Source organism: Diuraphis noxia, unplaced genomic scaffold, assembly GCF_037042655.1.
Source record: "Diuraphis noxia isolate RWA-SAM2 unplaced genomic scaffold, SU_Dnox_SAM2 contig0002, whole genome shotgun sequence".
NCBI classification, from domain to species: Eukaryota; Metazoa; Arthropoda; class Insecta; order Hemiptera; family Aphididae; genus Diuraphis; species Diuraphis noxia.
The window spans coordinates 24,532,456-24,555,392 of NW_028301712.1; the positions used below are offsets into that span (position 1 = coordinate 24,532,456).

At 25.3% G+C, this 22,937-nt stretch overlaps 2 protein-coding genes across 3 annotated transcripts in view; one reads left to right on the forward strand and one right to left on the reverse strand.

Annotated features, from left to right (window-relative positions):
* The first annotated feature begins 1,026 nt into the window (after positions 1 to 1,026).
* Positions 1,027 to 5,979, forward strand: hyx (cell division cycle 73 hyrax). Of its 2 annotated transcripts, XM_015515330.2 has the most exons (12): positions 1,027 to 1,294; positions 1,456 to 1,561; positions 1,630 to 1,749; positions 1,822 to 1,970; positions 2,291 to 2,504; positions 2,646 to 2,823; positions 2,914 to 3,050; positions 3,167 to 3,187; positions 3,955 to 4,079; positions 4,434 to 4,663; positions 5,160 to 5,301; positions 5,798 to 5,979. In XM_015515330.2, the coding sequence occupies exons 1-12, from the start codon at positions 1,164 to 1,166 to the stop codon at positions 5,832 to 5,834; spliced, it is 1,590 nt and encodes a 529-aa protein (XP_015370816.2). In that variant the 5' UTR covers positions 1,027 to 1,163; the 3' UTR covers positions 5,835 to 5,979. The 2 variants fall into 2 exon arrangements, with proteins under 2 accessions (XP_015370816.2, XP_015370817.2); XM_015515331.2 differs by lacking the exon at positions 3,167 to 3,187 and having other exon boundaries at positions 1,029 to 1,294.
* Positions 5,980 to 12,204: 6,225 nt separating this feature from the next.
* The window catches only part of LOC107166592 (uncharacterized), a 54,018-nt gene continuing 43,285 nt past the window's right edge, over positions 12,205 to 22,937 (reverse strand). Inside the window, exons 3-7 of the mRNA XM_089221440.1 lie at positions 21,843 to 21,978; positions 20,090 to 20,223; positions 15,772 to 15,858; positions 12,438 to 12,615; positions 12,205 to 12,358 (exon numbers count right to left, since the gene is read on the reverse strand). Coding sequence (XP_089077566.1) covers positions 12,288 to 12,358; positions 12,438 to 12,615; positions 15,772 to 15,858; positions 20,090 to 20,223; positions 21,843 to 21,978 — 606 coding nt within the window. The 3' untranslated portion in view covers positions 12,205 to 12,287. The remainder of the gene's footprint in view (positions 12,359 to 12,437; positions 12,616 to 15,771; positions 15,859 to 20,089; positions 20,224 to 21,842; positions 21,979 to 22,937) is intronic.

Here is a 22,937-nt window from a genome sequence, read left to right on the forward strand (position 1 = left end):
AGTCAAAATTTTAACTTTAAATGCTTATAACTTATAAGTATTAGATAATTGGCATAATGATATTAATAATATTATAGTTAATATTATTAATTTAAAATACATTTGCTTTAGATGAGATAAAAATTGCAAGACGTATCAATATCAAGAATTAATCAGGCTTAAGCAAGTGTCAATTTCGTCACTTAAATCATGTTATGAATAACAATATTGTAAAAAACGAGTTAATATTTAAACTATATTTAATTTTGGATGTTTTAGTAGGCATTTATATCAATTAATTATCATTTATTTATGTTATAAAGGTTGGAGAAGTAAACTTTTAATGTATAAAGAAGATGGATTCAATAAAATTGAAAAATCTATTGAATTTTAAGTTATTATTTTGATTGGTATAGTATCAATAATCTTAATATTTTATTTTTTTTAAATTTCTCTCATGCACAGAATATTTTTCTAAGATTTTTGTTTCTATTGTAAAATAAAAATTGCTCTTCATTGATATTAGGTCATTATAATTTTTTTTTCTATCTAATGGCTGATGAAAATTAAAATATTTAAACTATTAAATTTGAATTTTTTTTTCTACGACTAAGCTACAAAAATAACTTTAGCAACTCTAATGAAAGTGATAATACATCATAATAATTGATCATTTGTCCATGTATTATGTACATAAAAATTATTCGTTTTAATAATTAATAATTAATGAATACAACTATTACAACATTTCATATTAAAATATAATAGTGGATTTATGCGAATACGAATTATGTAGGTATAGGCTTTGGCCGAACCACAGAATAGATTAAGTACCTACCTACTTATAAGTACTTGGTACTAATTATGTTTATATAGTAGTTTATTAAGTCCGTGGTTGTCACACTCATAGACCTTTTAATAAACTAAAAATTCTATGGCCACACTGTTGGTATATTATGAAGATAAGTGAATAAATGATAACACATAAGTGTTTTTTGTTTATGTAAATTGATAATATTGTTCTGATAAAATGAGATCGCTTATAGTTAAATACAAATATTAGATTATAGAATCAATGACTCAATGTACGTAGTTCACTAGTACGTACACAAAATATTTTCGAGAACTTTTTAATATTTTACATTTTAAGCGTCGTTTCTACTTTGTTGTGAATTTGTTTCAAAATGGCAGACCCGCTAACTTTTTTAAGGACATACAATATAAATAAAAAAGAAATCATAATTAAGGACAACCACATATTATTTGGTGATTTATCATGGCCAAAAACTGTTAATACAAACTTCTTGATGTATGGGTAAGTAAACGGATATACAACTTATATACTTTTATCGACATAAACAACAGTTCACAACTTAATGCAAGTATTGTATAACGTTCAGTTCACTGAATCTTAATTCTACTATTAGTATATTTATCTTACAAATGTAATTATTTATTACTTGCATGCTATTCCAGTTCTGGTAAAGATGGTGCACCAAAAGAGTATTATACATTGGAATGCCTATTATTTCTATTAAAGAATGTTACTCTCACGCATCCAGTATATGTGCGACAAGCAGCTGTAAGTAATTGTTTGAGTTACACCTATCTGGTTAGAATTCATAAAATTGTTATGGATTATAATTTCAGGCTGAAAATATACCAGTTGTAAGAAGACCAGATCGAAGAGAACTTCTAGCTTACCTAAATGGCGAATTATCTACATCTGCTAGTATTGATCGCAGTGCTCCTCTTGAAATTCCAACTCAGGTTAAATTTATACTTTTTTTTGCATCCTCTTGTTTGTTACAATTAGATTTGTATGTTTAATACTTTGAACAGGTTAAACGAAGTGCTGTGGAAGATGTACAAGAATCAGTTGCTAAAAAACCTCGTATGGAAGATACTTTACAAGTTCAAAGGGTTAAACAACAATTGGCTGCACGTTTGGATGCACCTAAAGAGTCTGCTGTCAATGTTGATAATATAAAGTAAATATTATACAACATAAATTTAATTTATAGAAAAAAAAAATGTTAAGTATAGAATCAATAAGTCTAAATATATTCATTTTTCATCAATTTAATACTCTAATGAAAATCAATATTTCAAGTTTAGAAAAATAAATTTGATTTTGTTATTCAAGTTTTGAATTGACTAAATAAAATAGTTTTACTCAATATATTATGATTGTACACGAGACAGACATAGTGCTATTGTGGAATTAAAGGAAAATGGCCTCGAACAAGCAGAAAAATAAAAATAAATATTTAAAATATTTAATTTTGTAAATTTTTAATATTTATTATAGATCTCTTTCGGAAGCTATGTCTGTTGAAAAAATTGCTGCAATTAAAGCCAAACGTTTGGCAAAAAAACGTACTACCATTAAAGGACATGATGATATAGGTCTTGGTCCAGATCTTAGAGTTATGTTGGATTTTGATGTTGATATAACAAAAGACATCATTAAGCGTGAAAGACAATGGAGAACCCGTACTACTATTTTGCAAAGCAACGGAAAAGTAATTAAAAAATATTGTTAATTTTAGTATACCTAAGTAAAATATTATTTATTATACATCAGTATTTTATTTTATTATTTTAAAGACGATTGTAGACAAGTGTATGTATTCATTTTTATTTTTATGTTTTATTCATTTAAGGTTTTTGGAAAAAATATTTTTGCAATACTTCAATCTATTAAAAACCGCGAAGATGGTAGATCACGTCCATCACATAGTATGTCAACTACACCACGTGTAGCACCTCCTAAACCAACCATACCACAGCCAACTGTTTATAACCGTTATGATCAAGAAAGATTTATTAAATCAAGAGAAGGTTAGTCAATTTTTGTTTATTATTATTAATGTTTATATAATTTATTTAGTTATTTAAAATTGTATTAAACTTAAAAATGTTGATGTTTAGATACGGAAGGTTTTAAAATTGATACTATGGGTACATATCATGGTATGACGTTGAAATCTGTGACTGAAGGAACAGTTCCAAAAAAACCAGTAGCTACTGTCACTCCTGTACAACAATCTTCTCGGTCTGGTCCACATGTAAGTTTATTATTTATAATAATAGTTAACAATTAAGTAGCAATGGCAGTTAAACTTTATTTTTTAATTCATTTAGTATGAAGTTATGTTAATATTTTTTAATTGTTTTTTAAAAGTTTACGGAAAACGAGATTTTGGTGAGTTAAAAAAAAGTCCAATAAATATAGTATATTATTAGTATTTAGAATGTAGAACAGGTTGGATTCTTGTCCTAACATATCATGCTTATTATATTTATTGTGTTTTTGAGTTAACATACATCCAGAATAAATACTAAGTGGGGTAAATATGATAAATCATTGTAATCAATAAATAATTTTGAAAAGTGCTTAATTTTCAAGTTAAAGTGGGAATAGTATAAACTATTGCAAAAATTCAAAATTCTTCGTCATATCAATTAGACTCAATTTTCAATTGATAGTTATAGTCAACTTCTTAAGCATTTCATAATTCATTCCTTGATTCAATATAATTCATTAAAATTGTTTATTTTATTTATATCATGTAGTTATCATTTTAAGGAAAAAGATAAAAGTGCTTTTCAATGAATTGTTAATAATTGTTATTTCATGGCTGCTTATTTAATTATAAAAATAATAAATGTTTTTATATATAAGTTTTTCTTATATATCATTATATTTTAGTATTATGTTGGGATTATATCTTAAAGCCCATAAAACATGAAATTACTCAACTATGTGTTCATCAAATAAGTATAATTCATTTTTTGTTTTCGCAATAAACAATAATCATTAACTTTATTATACAATATTGTATATATTTGTAAGTATTAGACAATTTGTAAAAAAAAATTTAAAAATGTTGTTAATTAAATTTAATTAATTTTAAAATCTTTGCATGTCTGAACTATTCAATTAAATAATTTTAATTGTAACAAACATAGGCCAAATTGACTGCTTCTCAACAAGCCAAACAAAGAATATCAAGGACTCCAATAATTGTCATTCCTGCAGGACAGTCTTCATTAATATCTATGCATAATGCTCGAGAAATCTTACAAGAACTGAAGTAAATATTACATATTTTAACACATACAAATATATTTTATTTTATGATACCATTTAATGGTAATTGCTATTTTTTTTTTTATGTGTACCTCCAAATTTCCATTGTATTCTTTGACCAATTGTTCTATATTGTGTTTTTAATTTATTCTGAAATTTATTTAGTTGCAAGTTTTTTCAGCAAAACCTAATTTATAATATTGAGTTCAATATTCTCAGGGTATATCTTACCTTGAAGTTTTTTAAATCTTCATAATATTTTGATAAAAACTATATCAGTTTCCATAAATCAAAATGTATAATATTGAGAGATTATAAATAATGTGATATTTTTGACCAAACAAAAATTTTCTTTAAGATTTGTATCAACTGAAGAAAAAAAACAAAATGGTTCAAAGCGTGATAATGAATTACTTTTACAACGTCGCAAAGATGGGGGTATGACAGTGCCTTACCGTGTGGTTGACAATCCTCAAAGACTGACACAAGGAGAATGGGACAGAGTTGTAGCTGTATTTGTTATGGGACCAGCATGGCAGTTTAAAGGATGGCCATGGGACGGCAATCCTGTAGAAATTTTTTCTAAAAGTAAATATTAATTTTAATTTTTATATACTAGGGTTTTAAGTTTAATTTAACTTTACTTTTAATTTTGAAATCATAATTGATGTTAAGATAATTGTATTCATCAATTTAAATAATCAAACAATAAAACTTAGTTTAAGAATAATTTTATATACATAACCTAATAATTATTATTATTATAGATAATTAAGTTTAATTTGGATACAGTTGATGGTTAAAATTTAATTTTTTGGTACATAACTATTTGTTGATACTATAAAATCAGTTTTGTAAATTTTAATAGATTTTGAAATCTAAATAATAATAAATTAAAGGAAAATTAAAATTATGTTACACAATATGTCCTATAATACATTATTGAATCCTTAAATTAAGTAAAAACAGAATATTTAAAAAAAAAAATCAGAATAATACAAATCTAAAGATAAAAAAATAATATAATTTAATATATCCAAAACAAAATAATTTATTAAAATTAATTACATTGTTTAATTTTCAGTATGTGCATTTCATTTAAAATTTGATGAAATGAAATTGGATGCAAATGTGGCCAAATGGGCTGTTAATGTTTTGCAAATATCAAGGACCAGACGTCATTTAGATAGAGCAACCCTTATGGTATTCTGGGAAAAATTAGACAGGTATGTTATAATAATATATTGTATGAATACTATGTATGCTGTTCAGCATTAAAATTGGTGAAGTAAACCAGTATACAATATACAAATATAAATATGACTATTTGAAATTTAATTTAGTCAACGGATTCAATTAATATAAAATAATATACAGACTAATCAATCGTTAATTACTAAGTAAAACATTTTTCAAAACCATGTTTTTCATTACTGCGTACTATTATTTAAAATATTATGTTTTTAACAGATATATTTAACTTAGTTTAAAAAAAATTAAACATTACACTCCTAAAACCAAGTTACATGTCCTTTTAGTTCTCCTGTAAAATATATACATAAAAATAAATGTTAAGTGCCATGTAGTATAATGCTTAGTAATATGAATGTAATGCTATATATTATTATTATTAAAATAAGATTTAAAGCATTTAGAATTCTTTGTTTTTAATATCAATATGTCTACTATAGATTGAATTATGTGTGATAATTTTTTTTTCAGACACATATTGAAGTATAAACCAAGCTTACGATTTTAGATAATAGTAGAAATAACGACAATTGATTAATCCTTGAGCTGGTACTACATTTTTCAATAATTACGGTATTGCTCATTATTGCAGTAATACAGTATTAAAGTTAATTGAAATATTGTTTATTTTAATTTATACTTTGTTTTAAATGTATTTCAAAATTGTTTCTTTTTATAGTTGATTTTAAAAAAATGTAACTTTTCCCAATTGTTTAACTCAATCCATCAATTTAGGTCTTATTTTAGTTTTAAATTACTAAGTCTCCTTTTTATTTTGTTTATTGTTTCTTGTCTAACATTATTTTGTATTAAAAAATATTGAAATATTTAAGAACTTTTTGTACTGCAAAACTGTATATATTGGAAATTATTCATTATCATAATTTTAAAAACTGACGAGGCAGTACCTATTATTTTTTTATGCTATCAAACATTTTTTTTTTAATCATAAAACTGTTAATTTGTAATTTTAAGCAATTGTCAAAGTATTAACGTAAAATAAATATATTTTGACATATTGATATTGTGATAGTACAATATATTTTATAAATTAAATAAAGATGTGTAATAAAGAGAAGAAAGATATGATTTTGTTTGTTACTGTAATTTGAGGTGTAAAGTAGGAATAAGGATTTCAATAATTGTTTGAAGATTCTGAGCACAAATTGTATAGCCCATTTATAGAGGGGTGTAATGCACTGTGCACAGCATTATTGTAAGCTTGAAATCCAGCAAGAAGAAAAATATTAAAAGTGTGGTGTTCATAATATAGAAACTCTCTAATTCTTTAAAATGGAAAAATCAGTTGGCATCTACAGGGTGTCCCGTGAAGATTTACCCATTGCAATATCTCCCGAAACAACGGTGATATAAAAATTCTAGTTTTATAATATGATTCACTAGGATAAGAACTACAATTATTTCATTTTTAAATTTATTTTAATGTTTTTGAAAAAATGTAAAAAATATATTTTTGTTATTTAATTATTTCCAAAAATATTAAAGGTGGCCATTTTGTAGAGTTTATTTTTCTGAAGATATAGACGTTTCAAAATTTTGTTTTCATCAATTTCCTGATTTTTAATATTTTTTTTAGTTTCGACAAAAATTGCAAATTATTAATGTTATCAAACATGTTATCACCCACCGCGCCGCGCGCATTCCCATACGTCCGGCCGAATACCTTCCGTGTTCCTAATAGTCATAAATTATTATCATATTTTATTTCTTCAAAACTAGAAAAAATATTAAAAATCAGGAAATTAATGAAAATAAAATTTTGAAACGTGAATATTTTCAGAAAAATAAACTACAAAATGGCCACCTTTAATATTTTTGGAAATAATTAAATAACAAAAATATATTTTTTACATTTTTTCAAAAACATTAAAATAAATTTAAAAATGAAATAATTGTAGTTCTTATCCTAGTGAATCATATTATAAAACTAGAATTTTGATATCTCCATTATTTCGTGAGATATCGCAATGGGTAAATCCTCGCGGGACACCCTGTATAAGGAAGTTTTACAGTTTATGATTTATAATATTTTATATACTCCAGGGGCCATAGTCGGCCATACTATTTGCCTTCCAAAGTTGATCGGTTGAATACGATCAGGGGCGCTGATGTATTTTGAAACACCTATGCCAATTTTATTATGAGTCAATAAATCCAGCCACCCACCTACCAGACTGACTTATAAAACAAAAATAATTCTCTTAAAACAATATAGAACAGTTAAGGATCTATTATTCTATTCTGTGGTCCCTATTTTTGTTAACATTACAGCCACCCACCCATTTTTTTACCTATGACATTTGTCATGAGCAAAACCTACTTTCAGCGCCCCTGAATATTATTATACCTAAATGATTAAAGGGCACAACATATTAAAGATAATAATATTATATTATACATTCATTGCCAAACCAATGCATGCGAATCTTTCCATAACAAATTTAATAGTTATTTTGTGTATTCAGATTCTAATATATAAAGGAAGGACAAAAATTCTGGAGCCCCATACAACCCGAGCAGCGAGCGTCCTCTTTGTTTCTATTTACTTGTTGTTAATATATTTCATACAAATATAAAATAATCTATATATATAAATGGAGCCAAAAATACATAACAATTCATCAATTGGCTGAACCGATTTCGCTCATTCTTTTTTTGTTGGGTTCATAATTGTCAGGAGAAAAATCATATAGATGAAAATTTTGAGAAAGTTACCGGGTTAGAGGAATATTATGACGAGATGATGATGAAATTACAAAGCGCCATCTGTCCAGTAAAAAATGAGCTAAATAATTTTTTTGTAATGAATGGGAATCATTTAAATTATTTTTTATTTTACCTATTACAATTCAATGTACATAGTTAAGACAAATTTGTTTTAAAATATTAGGGTCTCATTAGGGTTTTAATTTGATCCACATCGTTGAATATTCAATTAAAGAATAACCAAAGTCTAAAAGTGTTCTATTTAATTAATAAATCACAAGCGTAAAGCGTTAGTATATTTAGTGGACAATTCATATGAAAATAAAATAAATAAAAATGGATTTATGTCTATTTATCCTTTATGCATTCCAATTCTAATTTCTAATTTTATTAAACATATGGGCAGAAGATGGGCTATGTTAGAAAGTGATATGCCTAAATATCATTCAATTGAATATTTAAATTGTTAAAAATTATATTAATTTAACGAAGAAAATGACATAATGATATACGAAATTGAATATCGTTGTAAGATTATAATATAGTTTAACCGCTATCTATCATTATGTATAGAAATATACTGTTAGCATCATCACATGACGTAATGAATTTAACACACAGTATGAGCCATATAAGAAATAGGATTTTTAACGGGCTACGAAGTGCACGGGTTCAGCTATAGTAAGATTATATAATGTTGACAATAGGTACATTATTAAAATTGTTATAAATATTTAAAAATTTGTTACACCAGAAGGCAGAAAGTATCTAGAGCTAGACAATGATACAATATTAGAGTAAAAAACAATCGTTTATGATTAGTTTATAGCTTTATTCGTACGACGAAATTTTTCGTACATAAATATGACAGTAGTATAATTTTTTTTAATCGTATGGTTGTTAGGTATTAGTTATACAATTTAGTATGAATGAGTAAGAAATTAGCAATTTATTATTACTTAATTAGGTACCAATTTTAAAAATTGTATCACTTTTACAAAGCTAAAAATGTGATAAAATATTAAGATTGAATATACTTTTGGTCCTGTACCTATTTTAAATGACTCTGTTACAAATTTTTTATGGAAATTGATAGGGTAAATCCACGGGAATTCGTCACGGGAAGTTTTGATCATGACTAGCCTGGTATAAACGACGAATTAAACAAAAATTTTGAATCACAGTCGGTATTTTTAACGAAGTGCACGGGGATCAGCTAGCATATATATATTTTATAGATAGGTATAGCGGTAGGTACGGATAGTTACATGATGTTTGTACAAAATTAAAATACAAAAATATACACAATAATAAGACAAAGGCGTAATTAAGGGGGTTGAGGTGATAGATCCCCCAAAACTTTTATTTTACTGTTAAAGTTTTATATTTTGTGGAGTAGGTTACTGTATGAGGCTTACAGATTTTGCTAAAAAACATAAAATCTCCCCTCCCCAAACCGAATTCCTAATTACGCCACTGTAATAACATATACAGATATACATATATATCTTAATATATCTAACGACGTTATACGTATTACGTACAATTATTATGGATGTAATACAAACAATTATCAGAATGGCCAATATGATTCATAGATCTAAACCTTATTTGCTGCACATGTACAAAATATAAAATTACGAATAAAATGCGTTTGAATGAAACATCGTTGAAAATCATAAATTAAGTAATTCGAAATAATCCTAACCAATCTAAATTATTAACGAGTATCTACTGAGGTGTATAATTTTATATATCAATGTTTGTACTAGTCTCGTCGGTCTTCATATTATCCGCTGCGTTAAATTTTCAACTGCAAAATAGTTTAGCGATTGTTTGTAGTTTTGTGGAACTGTATACCTACATTTGTATTACGTTTTTTGAATTATATTTCATTTGAACTTCGAACCCATAAAAAGAAAATCGTGCGTGCACAGTACACACTTTTAATATTTTTAAATTTCTATTATTAAGAAAATATTATTTAAATAGGTAGGTATAATATCATTTTAATAATTCATTAAGCTATGATATTTTTTTATATTATCATGTTTAATAAAAACTGGATTGTTTATTATTAAATTCACAGTTAGTCCGAGTTAAGTACATATTATACTATATTACTATATGTCTATATATACATACGAGTACATAGATAAATGTACAATTTTGTTTTAATTTTAATGAACTATATAGGTACTGAAGTCAACGTAGAAACTTTTATCATAAATTTAATGTTTGTCACATCGAATGTTGTTTAGTTTCTCTTCCTACCAAACATTTGTAAACTAAATGGCCCATTCGTGCAAAATCTACGAGGTTCTTGATGCATTTGGAACGAATATTTGAAATGTACAATTAATGAATCCTAATTAGTTATACACATCTTATACAATTTCAGAGTATAAAGCACCATAATTATTTAACATAACTATATTTATTAAAACTGTAAGTACCTTCCACGATTAAATTGTAACACTAATGGCCATATTTGCCAAGTTTTATTTGATCAATAAAAAAATATATTAAGCATATTTAAATAATAAAACCTATAGAATATTTTGGGATATGAAAGTTTTAATAATGACCGTATCAATATTAATAATTATAAATAGGTATAATAGATACCTTCTGTAAATAAATATGTTGTCGATATGGTTGCTTGCATCTTACTAGGATTTAATTAATATATATTATAATCTATAAAAAAAACCACAATATAATTTAATATTTCCTCGTATATACCATATAAATCCTACCTCCTACACGAATACTAAAAAGCTATTCAAATTATTATACATAATATTACCTAATCATTAAATCATTGTATTAATTATATTGATAACTTAATTTTAATTTTGTATTTGATGAGTGAACAATTTAAAATTAGGTTTTCAATTATGCATTAATGCATCATGTATAATATACAAAAAACCATAAAGAATAAAGATGATATATTTTTTTTTGAAAACATTTTCAACTACATTTTTTAAAAATACGAAATTTTATCTAATTTATCTTGTAGAAGTTTAAATAAGAAAACTTATGAATTATAATACTTATTATTGGAGATTAAACTATGTACTTAATTCAAATAATTTATAAAAAGTTTGTGTTATTTATGCATGAAAATGTAAATTATATTTTTAATTATTACAAAGATTATTTTTATCTACCATTGTTGAACACTTTTCTTGATAAATTCTAATCAGGAATATTTTGGCATTTTCTATTAAAATGTTACCTACTGCAAACGAAATTAGTATTTTTCAAACAAATATATACATAGTATTCAGTGTTACGAAGATATATATAATATATGATGTACAAACATATCCAGTGTATGAAACTCAGCTGCATAATATATAATTAAATAAAGTTATTGTGGTCGCTATCGAGTTTGAGCCGATCTACAGGAATGTCCCTTCCCTCCACATTCCCTAACACGGGATATTCTCGGTAGCTCGTTAGAAATGGTTTTAATGCGATTTGTCCTGTTGTTTTTGTCTTTTCGACCGAATTTTAGCATTCGGTGGCCAACGATGGTTATAAATGAGAAAATGTAAATGACAGGATGGTGAGAGGAAGTTACAGCTTGAGTTAGAATACAAAAAAACAAATTATAAAAAGGGGTTTATTCTCTTGCAAATAATAAAATACAAACATTTGTTTACGTGTTTGCAATCGCGTCAAAAATGGGTAAACGTTTTATAAAATGTTCACCGACAACAGCATTCATATAAAAATGTAGTTTTGTAATAAATTCTTGTCTATTTTGAATTATTCAAAATTCAAAATTCAAATATTATATAGTGGTTAATAAAATTATTTTAACTGACTAATTGTCATAAAACTATTTTGATGTTGGTAGATTTTGTTCAATGGATGATGAATCCATTGTTACACATTGAGTCGGCGTGCAAAATAATAAAGGGAAGACGAAATACAAATTTCAAATCGGTGAATTACAGAGTGGAAAATAAAAATTATGAATAAAAATTCAAAATCAAATATATGATTAACCTATTGTACCTACTTACAATTTACCTGCCTACGCTACTAGTTTTTTTTATGCACATTTGATTCTCGCATATGAGTAATTAATAATTATTATATCAATATTTAAAATGATATTGATGCAAAGAGAAAAATTAAATGCTTCAAGTTTGTTAGTTTATTATGAAAAAATTTTAATTTATACATTTGTACATAAAATACAGTTAATGAGATTCTGTCACGTATCGTTTACAATTATATGTGTGAATGATGCAACAAAAAGAGCTGCCAGAGTCGATATATGTTTCCCTGTTAACAAAATCCAATAATTTTTCATTATAAATAGAATTTAATGATAAATAAATAATGATTTATACAATGTACCAACCAGGATTTATTGTATTTATGTTATTTCTGTACTTCTCTAGGAACATATTTTCTGTATATGACTGTGTTAGTGATTGGATAACAATCATTTTTCGCCATTTCAATTGTTCTTGTATGAGACTTGCTTCACAAGTTAAGTCCAGCTCGTCATTGGGTCCTTGAAAATGATGTTTCTCCACCTAATTTGATATCATTTGTTTGTAAAATTATATTATAAGCGATAATGAGTACAATTGTTTAATGTTATCAAATGTTACTAGTTTTGTTGATGGATAAATTAATAAATTATAATACTTTATTACGATATTGTCGTCATGATAAAGAAATTCAAAATATTTTACACTCATGATAATGAAAGTAAGAGCTTCATAGAAAATTATCGATCTATTAATTATTATTTATTAGGCCATTCTAGCAATTATAATAAAACTGTTTAAATAGATAGTGTAGTATACTATACTATATAATTATCAACTATTTAAATAATAAAACAAGTGGGAAACGGGCACGTGACACACTGACATCTCTGAATGTCTAATAGATAGAATATGAAAATAGTATCACCTAAATTTAGATTTAAATATATAATATGCATCATGATAATGTGTCTAATTTATATCTAATAATAATAAAATACCTAATATGAATTCGATATTATCAATATTAATATTTCTTAAAAGCATTAGATACCTATTCATTAGACACAATATTTAATAAACCTCAATTTATAGATTAAACTAAGGGAGTGCTTAAAATTATGTAATCATTAGATTATTGTTTTTTAGGTACTAAAATAAATTTTAATTAGTAAACTGGACCACTATTGATTAAATTATAAGCTGAGAAGTAAACTGAGTTCAACTTTTGCTTTTTCAAAATTTTTGTTTGTGAATTTTTTTTTGTTGAGCTTATTTTATTGTTTGTTTTGCCATGCTGGATAATATATTATATTTAAGTAATAATAAAGTGGTGTTAATAAAAAAGTGTACATACCAAATTATGTAAAATTTTAATTGTCAACTATATATTGACAGATCATTATTTATAACTTTCAATTTAAGTTTGTTTTCAGTTTTCACAGTTTTCAAGTCGAAGTGTTTAAAAATTAGCATTTTTATTTTTAGTGGAAAATTATTTGCAATCATTCATTTTAGATTCTGAACGAAGTGATGAATATATTGATTTTACAATGATGTGTGTTTCTTTTTTTGTGTCTGTGTACAGCATAACTAGTCGAAATAATGCTTCAATTTCAAACTTTGGGGGTGGTTTCTGATGTAAAAGTTAATATCCTTGGTGCATTATAGAGGTCAAAAGTAAACATTTTCCAACAGCTTTCAAAAAAATCGAGAAAAACGAAAAAAAAGTGATAGAAAAACGGGAATTTTTACGCAAAACCAGTTTTCAACCAAATCGATTTTTTTATATGGTTGTAATTCAAATTCAAATCAAATTCTAATCACTGTAAATACTTTAAATTTTCACCAAATGTTTATGTAAGTGTTATCTATATATAGTTTAATTTTCAAAATTTTTTGAGTTATTTATAGACATCTGAAATTTTCGATTTTTATGAGAATTTTTTTTTGAAGTGTCGGTAAAAAAATGTTGGATGACCAAAAAACTTGAAAATTTAATACAAGGTTCTTTACAAGTTGTTCTTATTGTAGCTAAAAAAATTAAAAATCGTTAGTCATAAATTTTTCTTATAAGCGTTTATAGTTCAAATTTTTACGAAATCTGTCGAAAACGCGAAAATTTACAAGTAATTTTGAAGTTGAAAAATCATAAAATTTTTTGTGTCTATAACTATAAGGATTAAAAATACAACACTAAGTTTTTCGTAAATTTTCCTTCAAGTAGCTATAGAAAAAACTCGAAGCATCATTATAGGAAAAATTTTAAGTGCATTTGAATTTTAAATTTTTACGAAATAGTGTAACGATAACGATTTATCCTCAAACGATTTTAAATATTTGTTATTATTCAAAAAGTATAAGTCGTAGATTCTTTAAAATTTTACCAGTTATTTAGATTGGCATTTTCTTTACATGATTTAATTTTCAAAATATTTTGACTTTTTTTGAGATAACCAAACCAGGTATTTGTATATCTATGATAATATAAGGTATTAAGGTATTATGAATTATGATAACTACATGCAATGTTTTTGGAAAAATTGAATAACCATGCCTTATGAAAAATGCGTCCTAATTGAAAAATAAAATATTTGTTTCAAAATAGAATATATGACAATATTTAAATATAATATATCCTAGACTGACAAATCATCTCCGTTCAGAATCGTTTTTCGTATACAATGATACCTAACATTGCATTCAAATCTAACCTACCCTAGTCAGAGGTCCACCCCACCACCTAATGTACAGCAGAGCGACATTCACTTACCCGCTTTTTTTAACTCAATTTTATTTACATTGGGCGAATAAATACATTACTTCATTGCATACAATAAATGATGCATTCAAAGTAAGGGAATATCATATTTGAAACGACGAGGGATTGTTGATAGAAGTGAAGAACTAATTTATTCGAAGTGAGAGGTTTTTGTGCACGAGGCAAGATGATTTGTATTCAAAACAATGAAATTATGTTTACTCTTTATTCTCAAAGAGAAAAACAAATGTTCGAAATGAAATAAATCATACTCGAAACAAGAACGTGTTTAGTTCGAAGCTAGGAATAAAATTTATTAGCTTTAAACAAAATGTGTTCACTTCAAAACTGCATTTTTTTCCAATCGAACAAGCATTTATGATTTACTTATTACATAAACATTTTTTATCGCTTCGAACATAAACCTTGCTTTGAAGACCATTTAATAGCAATGCCTCCTAGCTGATCAGCTGATCAGAACACAATTAACTCACTCAAATAAAATATGTCTTTGCTTAGAGCATAATTTTTTCATATTGAACACAATTTCTCACATAGTCACATGTAAAGTAATTGATGTTTGTGTGATACTATCATGTGATCCAACATTATTTAATGTACACTCGAAACGGGTTGTAAATAATTGTGTATCTTAAAAATCACAATTATGCTAAAATGCTAAATGCCTTTATATTTGGTAATTTTGTCTTTTATGTATACGCACGTTACGCTTTTAGGTACCTGCTACCTGCATATTGGAAATATGATCCAAAAACTATGTCAGGGTCTTTGTGTAACCTTTACAGGTTTGTTATATCTCTCTAAGTTTATTATAGGTTTTTATTCCGTATTTATAATAGTATATTATTTTTAAATTTCAATATTTTGCTGTAAAATATATAAGAATTGAAAAAGTATAAACATATTTAAATCCATACCTTAAATCGAATGCCTACTGCTTTTGAATATAAAGGGCCTTCAGGATTGACCAACACGGGATAATTCTCCATTTGATTATTGCTAGCCTATATACCAAATAAAATAAATATAAAAACATTTTTATCTAAATTTATTTGTTTTGACATTTTTACAATACAATATTGTTTTAATAATTTTGCATGCAAAATTAGATAATTTAATAAAAAACTAATTTAGTCACACATTATTCATACGTATTTTGTTAATAACGAAATATAGGTAAGTTAGACAATTTTTATGATTTTTATATTATAAGAGTTCCAAGTCGAAAGTTTATATATTACATCATATAAGTTATAAAAAAGTATTTTGGTACCTAACTGACAGTCGGATTTTTGATGTGTAGCAAATTGCATAATCCTTCTAAATGTGTATAACGTAGTGATGTATGTCATCCAACTACCTATGTAAGTAATTTGTTTATGGAGGATCTAGTGTTCTGGCTCTCTTCTTGCTATACAAAACACAACACTTTTCCCAAGTAACCTGCAACACACGGTTGGAATGTGTTCTCCACCTCAAACTCGTATTAATTATAAAATGTATACCATATAACATGTAGGCTTCCCAAAACAGTCATACATGTTTATAATTTTTGTTATAGCTGCCACTAAGTACTTTTTTTACCATCCTACCCCTAATTTAGTTGCACCTATATGAAAATTGTATATTTGTATAGGATAAATTTCCTCTTTCGAACACACATACACTATATTATAACTCTTTTTTTTGATTATTACTTACATTTTCCCTGATATTGCCAAATAAACTTATTACTAACACAATTAAATTTACATCAGGAAATTAGATAATAATGTTAGGTTTTGAGTATCATAAGTCAGTAATAATGATAATATTACAGTATTCAACTAAAACACTCATCCTAACAAGTGTAATACAACATTATTTAAGTATTATTTTTACATATAAAGTTCCTTAAAATAAAAGAAAAATATAAAGAATATTAAAATGAATTAATAATATAATATTATTAATTAAAAATTAGTATAAATGACTATCGAATTCAAGAAATAAAAGTTAACATGTAGTACAAGGGTAGCCTCAACGAGACTAGTTTGTGTGAGTCTTATGTGGCTCTTGCCACTAAGCTTAGAGTAAAATTAATTAATATAATATAAAAAGTATTTCTCAAGGTAAAATCTTATTTCATAATGTGTACCTGTTGAACAATAATGCTCTGTGAAGTTTAAAAAATAAATTTTCCTTTATTTATTATAAAATTAAAATGTGTCTTCATTTTATAAACACGTATATATTAACAATGTGGCTTACTTTGAAATAGCTTCGTGAATTGCGACTCCAAAATTAAGGTTAATGGCTACCCCTAATGATGTAGTATAAATTATTATATATAGTTACTATATAATATACAGTATTACAGTGTGATCACCATTTAAAGTAACACTAAATATCTCAGGTGGGTGGCCTTGTATTGAAATGGGGTGATAGGGAGGTGATAGGGAGGTGATAGGGAGTACCTAAATACATGTTTTCAGATAAATTTCAAATTTTTAACACTTTTGGTGTGAGCATGTGCAAGTGCAACACAACTTACATTTTTTTTTTATAGAAATACTGTTTTTTACTACATATTCGGATAGATTATTATTTTTTTAAAAATATTTTTCGTATCAAAAGTTTTTTTCTGTTCATACAACTGACCAAGTTAGAGTATGCAAAAATTTGGATTTATGCATAATTCGTGAATAATAACATTTTCATTTAAAACCACAGGAAATAATAAAATAAGTGTGAAATAATTAAACGTTATTTTTAATGTATTATATTTTGTTAACTGTATTAATGAAATGTATAGCAAAATATGTATACTGATAAAGTGATAACAGTAATATTAATATTATACTAAAAAATAAAATATATTAACTAAATGAAACTATATTAAGACATATTAATATTTCTGGATATTTGAATACCGTAGTTTATACAGATCTATATGCCAATTTTCATGATTTAAATATCAAAATACAGGTAGCATGTGATATTTTAAGTGAGGACTAATTCAAGGCTGAAACTTTGATTGAATTTTTGAGGCGATTTGAATCATGTTTAGAACATAATGGAGGTTTCCCCATAAGTTATGAATGAATTAAACAATTCATAAGATACATTTAGTTAATAAATTTTATTTTTTATTATAATATTAATATTATTATTATCAGTATAAATATTTTGTCATACATTTAATTAATACAATTGACGAAATATCCATATATCATCCTCTAAAAATAATATTTAATTATTTAGCTCTTATTTTATTATTTCTAGTGGTTTTAAATGAAAATTTAATCAAACATGAATTATGCATAAATCCAAATTTTGGCTTACTCTAACTTGGTGAGTTATTGTATAAACAGAAAAAACTTTTAGTACGATAAATGTTTAAAAAATAATAATTTACCCAAATATGTAGAAAAAAATTTTTTTTATTTAAAAAAAATGTAAGTTATATTGTGCAAGCGCACACTAAAAATGTTAAAAATTTGAAATTTATATGAAAACATGTATTTAGGTACTCCCTATCACCTCCCAAAAAACCTAACCTGAGATATTTAGTGTTACCTTAAATCGTGATCATATTATAGTTAATAAATTATTTAATTACTATAATAATACATTTTTGATCATTACATATCCACGATCAATGGATATCTAATTCGGTGACCCTAATAATATAGCAATAAGGATAATATTTTAATCTGATTTTAATAATTATTTTCTTTATTATCTGCCTTAAACCTTTCTATTCAATATGATTGAAGTCATTTATAATTAACTTAGCAACATCATTCTCAATTGCCTCACATTATTTTGTGTCCAAACGCTTTTTTGTAATCATAAAATAGGTAATTGTCAGTCAACTTAATAAATGTCTATACCTACAATTATTTTATGTACGATTCATTCACTTATTCTTTGTCATAATATAACTCATAACCCATACATTTTGGCGTATAGGGAATGTCTAATATAATCTTAAATAAATTAGGGAAGTGAAGTTGGAATTACAATTAATGTTAGTAGAACTTGTCCAAAAGGTGTTCAACAATGTTTAAACATAATTTTTGGACGATGTAGGAATTTGTAGGTACTCCATATTTATTTATGACATCACGTTAAACTTTATACTGACAACTTTACACATGATATTATATTTATATTAAAATTAATCTAGGTTTACCCAAATGAATACTATCCAGAAATATTTGATATTTTTGTAACAATTGAAGTTGAAATTGAAATTGAATTATATTCAGGTCTAATTTTACACTGCTCTAACATATTATATTATAGAGTATAGACTGCATTAAAAAACCAAAAGAAAGGTGCTAAACACCAGACTTTATTTTATACGCCAAATTCTCAAATAAAAACTTTTAATTACCTAACAATAAATTATTAATATACTATTCAATTATAAAACTTATCTGAGCTTATAGGGCATTCAAATATGGAAATGTGCTAAGGCTACCAAAATACGAACCATTCAGGCACTTCAATCGATTTTCCTTCATCAAATAACATCTTACATCTGCGCCATCATGCGTCTCAAATCTCTCACTGCACGAAGGCTTAAAATCGAAACAGTTTCTTCCACAGCTAGAACCATACAAAAATATCCATACCAAATCAAACAAACATAAAAATCCACTAGTTTCTACTTTGACCAGTGAATACATTCCTGGAAATCCTTCTATGCCGTTTAAAAAGACACTGGTTTTGGGATCTTTTAAATTCTGATCTCTTTTGAATAAATCAAAAACTCTTTCCTGTCTTTTCCCCTTAAGTCTGAGGCATCAAACTGTGGGTCTCCGTCCTTGTATTATTTCATGTTGTTATATATTAAAGTTTATCAAATGTACTTATCATACACAAATTAGATCAGATCACAGTTCGTAAAAATACTTATATTTTGTTTATTTAAAATATTATTATTATTATTATTTTTATATAAATTATCAAGTTGCAACTTAAAAGTGTTAAGATGTATAAATGTTTGCAAAAAATTCTGTAATAAATAAAAAAAAATTATATATTTTCATGTATCATGAGGATATTTTGATGTAAATTTTAATACCTATGATGATTTAATCATGACTATATTAGTTTTTATAAATTGATAATATTTACTTTGAATTATTTAGAAAATGTAGTTTAATGGTCATATTATGACGTCGATTAAAATTAAGCTAATTTAAGCTTAAGATTTTAATTTTCTACTAATATTTATGAACTCACTTGAACGCCATTGACGTACCATGTCATCAACGGTTGCGGATAAGATTTGGAGGACGTGCAATTTCCCGACAAAAGATCGCCAACCGCATAACGATTAAGTACACCCTCTATCAAAGGGTTCCCTTCCGGATATGCTGTCAATAACATTATTTATTATTATATCAATCATTGTTGTGTATGGATCTTTTGATGTTATTTGTACATATATAGGCATATATAGCTACTTGTAAACAATAATATTTTAAATACTGTTTAACTAAAATGGAAATCAAATAGGTATACAATAAAATTGTTAAATTATGTTATAGTTATAAGATTATACATTGGTTTAAAATTTTTACACCTAAAACTTGACAATATAAAATAATGTTCTTCATAAGTAGTTCGTACTTCAACCAAAGGAACTAAAAGATAAAATAACATAATTTTTTTTGGCATTTTTAATCCTACTTTGGTCGAAATTAGATATTTTAACAAAGAATAATGATTGTTTTTGTGAGATTATTTGAAACTTTTGCGTATATTGTTATAATATTAATATATAATAAGATTATAATACTCTAACTGCATATGCCTATCCGGTATCGTAATATTAGACATTCTTACCAACAATTTTACGGAAAGCCAGTAACATATAGCTATGGTGACCAGATATTAAAAGAGAAAAAACAGTACATTATAATATAGGCTAATACATTATGTGTATATATATATCAATATAATTACATAACAATAAAATATTAATTTAAACTCATTTATTTATTTTTAAACATAAATATGCATCACAGATTTTTAATCTCACTAACGGTGAAAAATAAAATATGTGTTTTTATATATAGGTAACTCTACTCATTATGTGATTTTCATGAAAAACAAGACTTATAATAATAAATACTTAATAAAAGACAACTTTAGAACTTAGATTATTATTATTATATTTATATTATTATTAGATAGTATCTAAAGCCGTGATTACAATATTAACACTATATCACGGTACCTATTAAAACTTTTTTTTTGATGACAGCATTTTTTTAAATCCTTTAAATTTGAATTTAGGTAATTTTTTTTCCATTTACAATTATTAAATTATTAAAAATAAGTACATTTAAGTATACTTCGACCATTTATTTAGGACAGTAGGACATGTTACCAAAAAACAGTACTGTCCTTATAAAATAAGTACGTCTGGTCACCGTACATATAGCTTTTACGCTCACTGATCATGTACTGGGTTTCCGGTGATAAATTTAATAATGCCAATGAATTTATGTGCTTAAACTTGTGAGTCCTTAAACTTTTTTAACTTAGTTATTTGGGTGGTTTTGACCAAACATAAAATGCATAGGTATCTAAAATTATATCAATAATTATAACTATTTTATTTTCAGTTACAGTTTTTCGTCAGCCAACCAATCACTGAGTAAGCGCTTCTTAAAATACAATTTTTGAAAAATGTTTTTAACTTTATGTCAAGAGCAAAAATTCTTAGTACCTTTTTAAAAATATTACTAAACGAAAAAACGAAAAAAATTATGGATAAACGGGATTTTTTATGTAAAACCCAAAACCATTTTCGTACAAATTCGAATTTATTGTAAATCAAAAACAAACAGCTATATAGATTCTTAATATTTTCTCCAAATGTTAATATTAGCATTTTCTATAGGTACATAGTATAGTCTTAAAAATATTTGTATCGTAATCTTTATTTAAAAAAAAATGTAATTTATTGATATGTTTTAATATTTACCTAATACATTCATGTTTGCGGACTTAAAAACCATTTCAAATTTTGGTCCATCTGTTGAGACTTCACATCGATAAACACCACTAGTTTGTAACGTGAGATTACTTAGTGTGATTTTTCGCATGTTACAATGAGATAACTACAAAAACATAGCATTATTAATTATATTTATATCATGGTTATATCATCATGGACAAAAAAATATTATTCACCTAAATGAGAAATAACTGTAATCTACTACCTGTAAATTGGCTTGAATAAAAATAAAAATTAGTACCTGATCTCGTATAAAATGGCTATATAAATTGGTTAGATTATGCTTTAAATTTACCTTTATAAATGAAAATGTATAAAAACTTTTATGATCAAAGTGAAATGAAAATTTTTAGTTATTTAGACTTATTATTTGAGTAAAGAAATTAAAATGGCATATTATATTATTAATGTGTTATAGCTTCATAATTATGTGAAAAATTATTGGTTTTATTATTTAAATTTCTAGTGATGCCTTTTCTCCAATGATTACCTATATTATTATCAAACAGAAAATGTTATAATTTATTTTAGAACTACAGAATAAATAATAAAATAGAAATGCAAAAAAGAAATAAAAGTAGATACAGTATATACAAAAGGTATTAAAAGTACAAAGTAAAAAATGTCTTTAAAACGTACCTAATATATTTTTATTACTAAACACAATACGTGTCTTTTTTAATAATTCTCTAAGAACTTAATTAAAATGATATTAATTTTATAGTTATAAATTAAAATATATACAATATTTTAAATTATGATTAAATTAGATTTAATTTTCAAATATAACTTTACAAATTATTTATTATTTTTATATGAATATATATTTGTTCAACCATTTCAATATTTTTCATATAAACTGTATATAATATGTAATTTGTTTATTGATTAAGTAGTTTTTTTTATTTTTTTTTTTTTATCAAACGAAATATACCCTCGGTGACATAGGCCATTGGGTTACAAAATTTTTATTTCATTGGGTTAAGATTACATTATTGACAACTATATTATTTTCAATTGATTAAGTAATATTGTTATAATAAAAATAATAAAACTGTTTTT

Bases quoted from the DNA above. Each gene is read 5' to 3' on its own strand.
- hyx (XM_015515330.2), top strand. From the start codon at position 1,164: ATGGCAGACCCGCTAACTTTTTTAAGGACATACAATATAAATAAAAAA. The intron at 3,188-3,954 runs GTGAGTTAAAAA...TAACAAACATAG, and splicing joins TTACGGAAAACGAGATTTTG to GCCAAATTGACTGCTTCTCA. The intron at 4,080-4,433 runs GTAAATATTACA...ATTTTCTTTAAG, and splicing joins GAAATCTTACAAGAACTGAA to ATTTGTATCAACTGAAGAAA.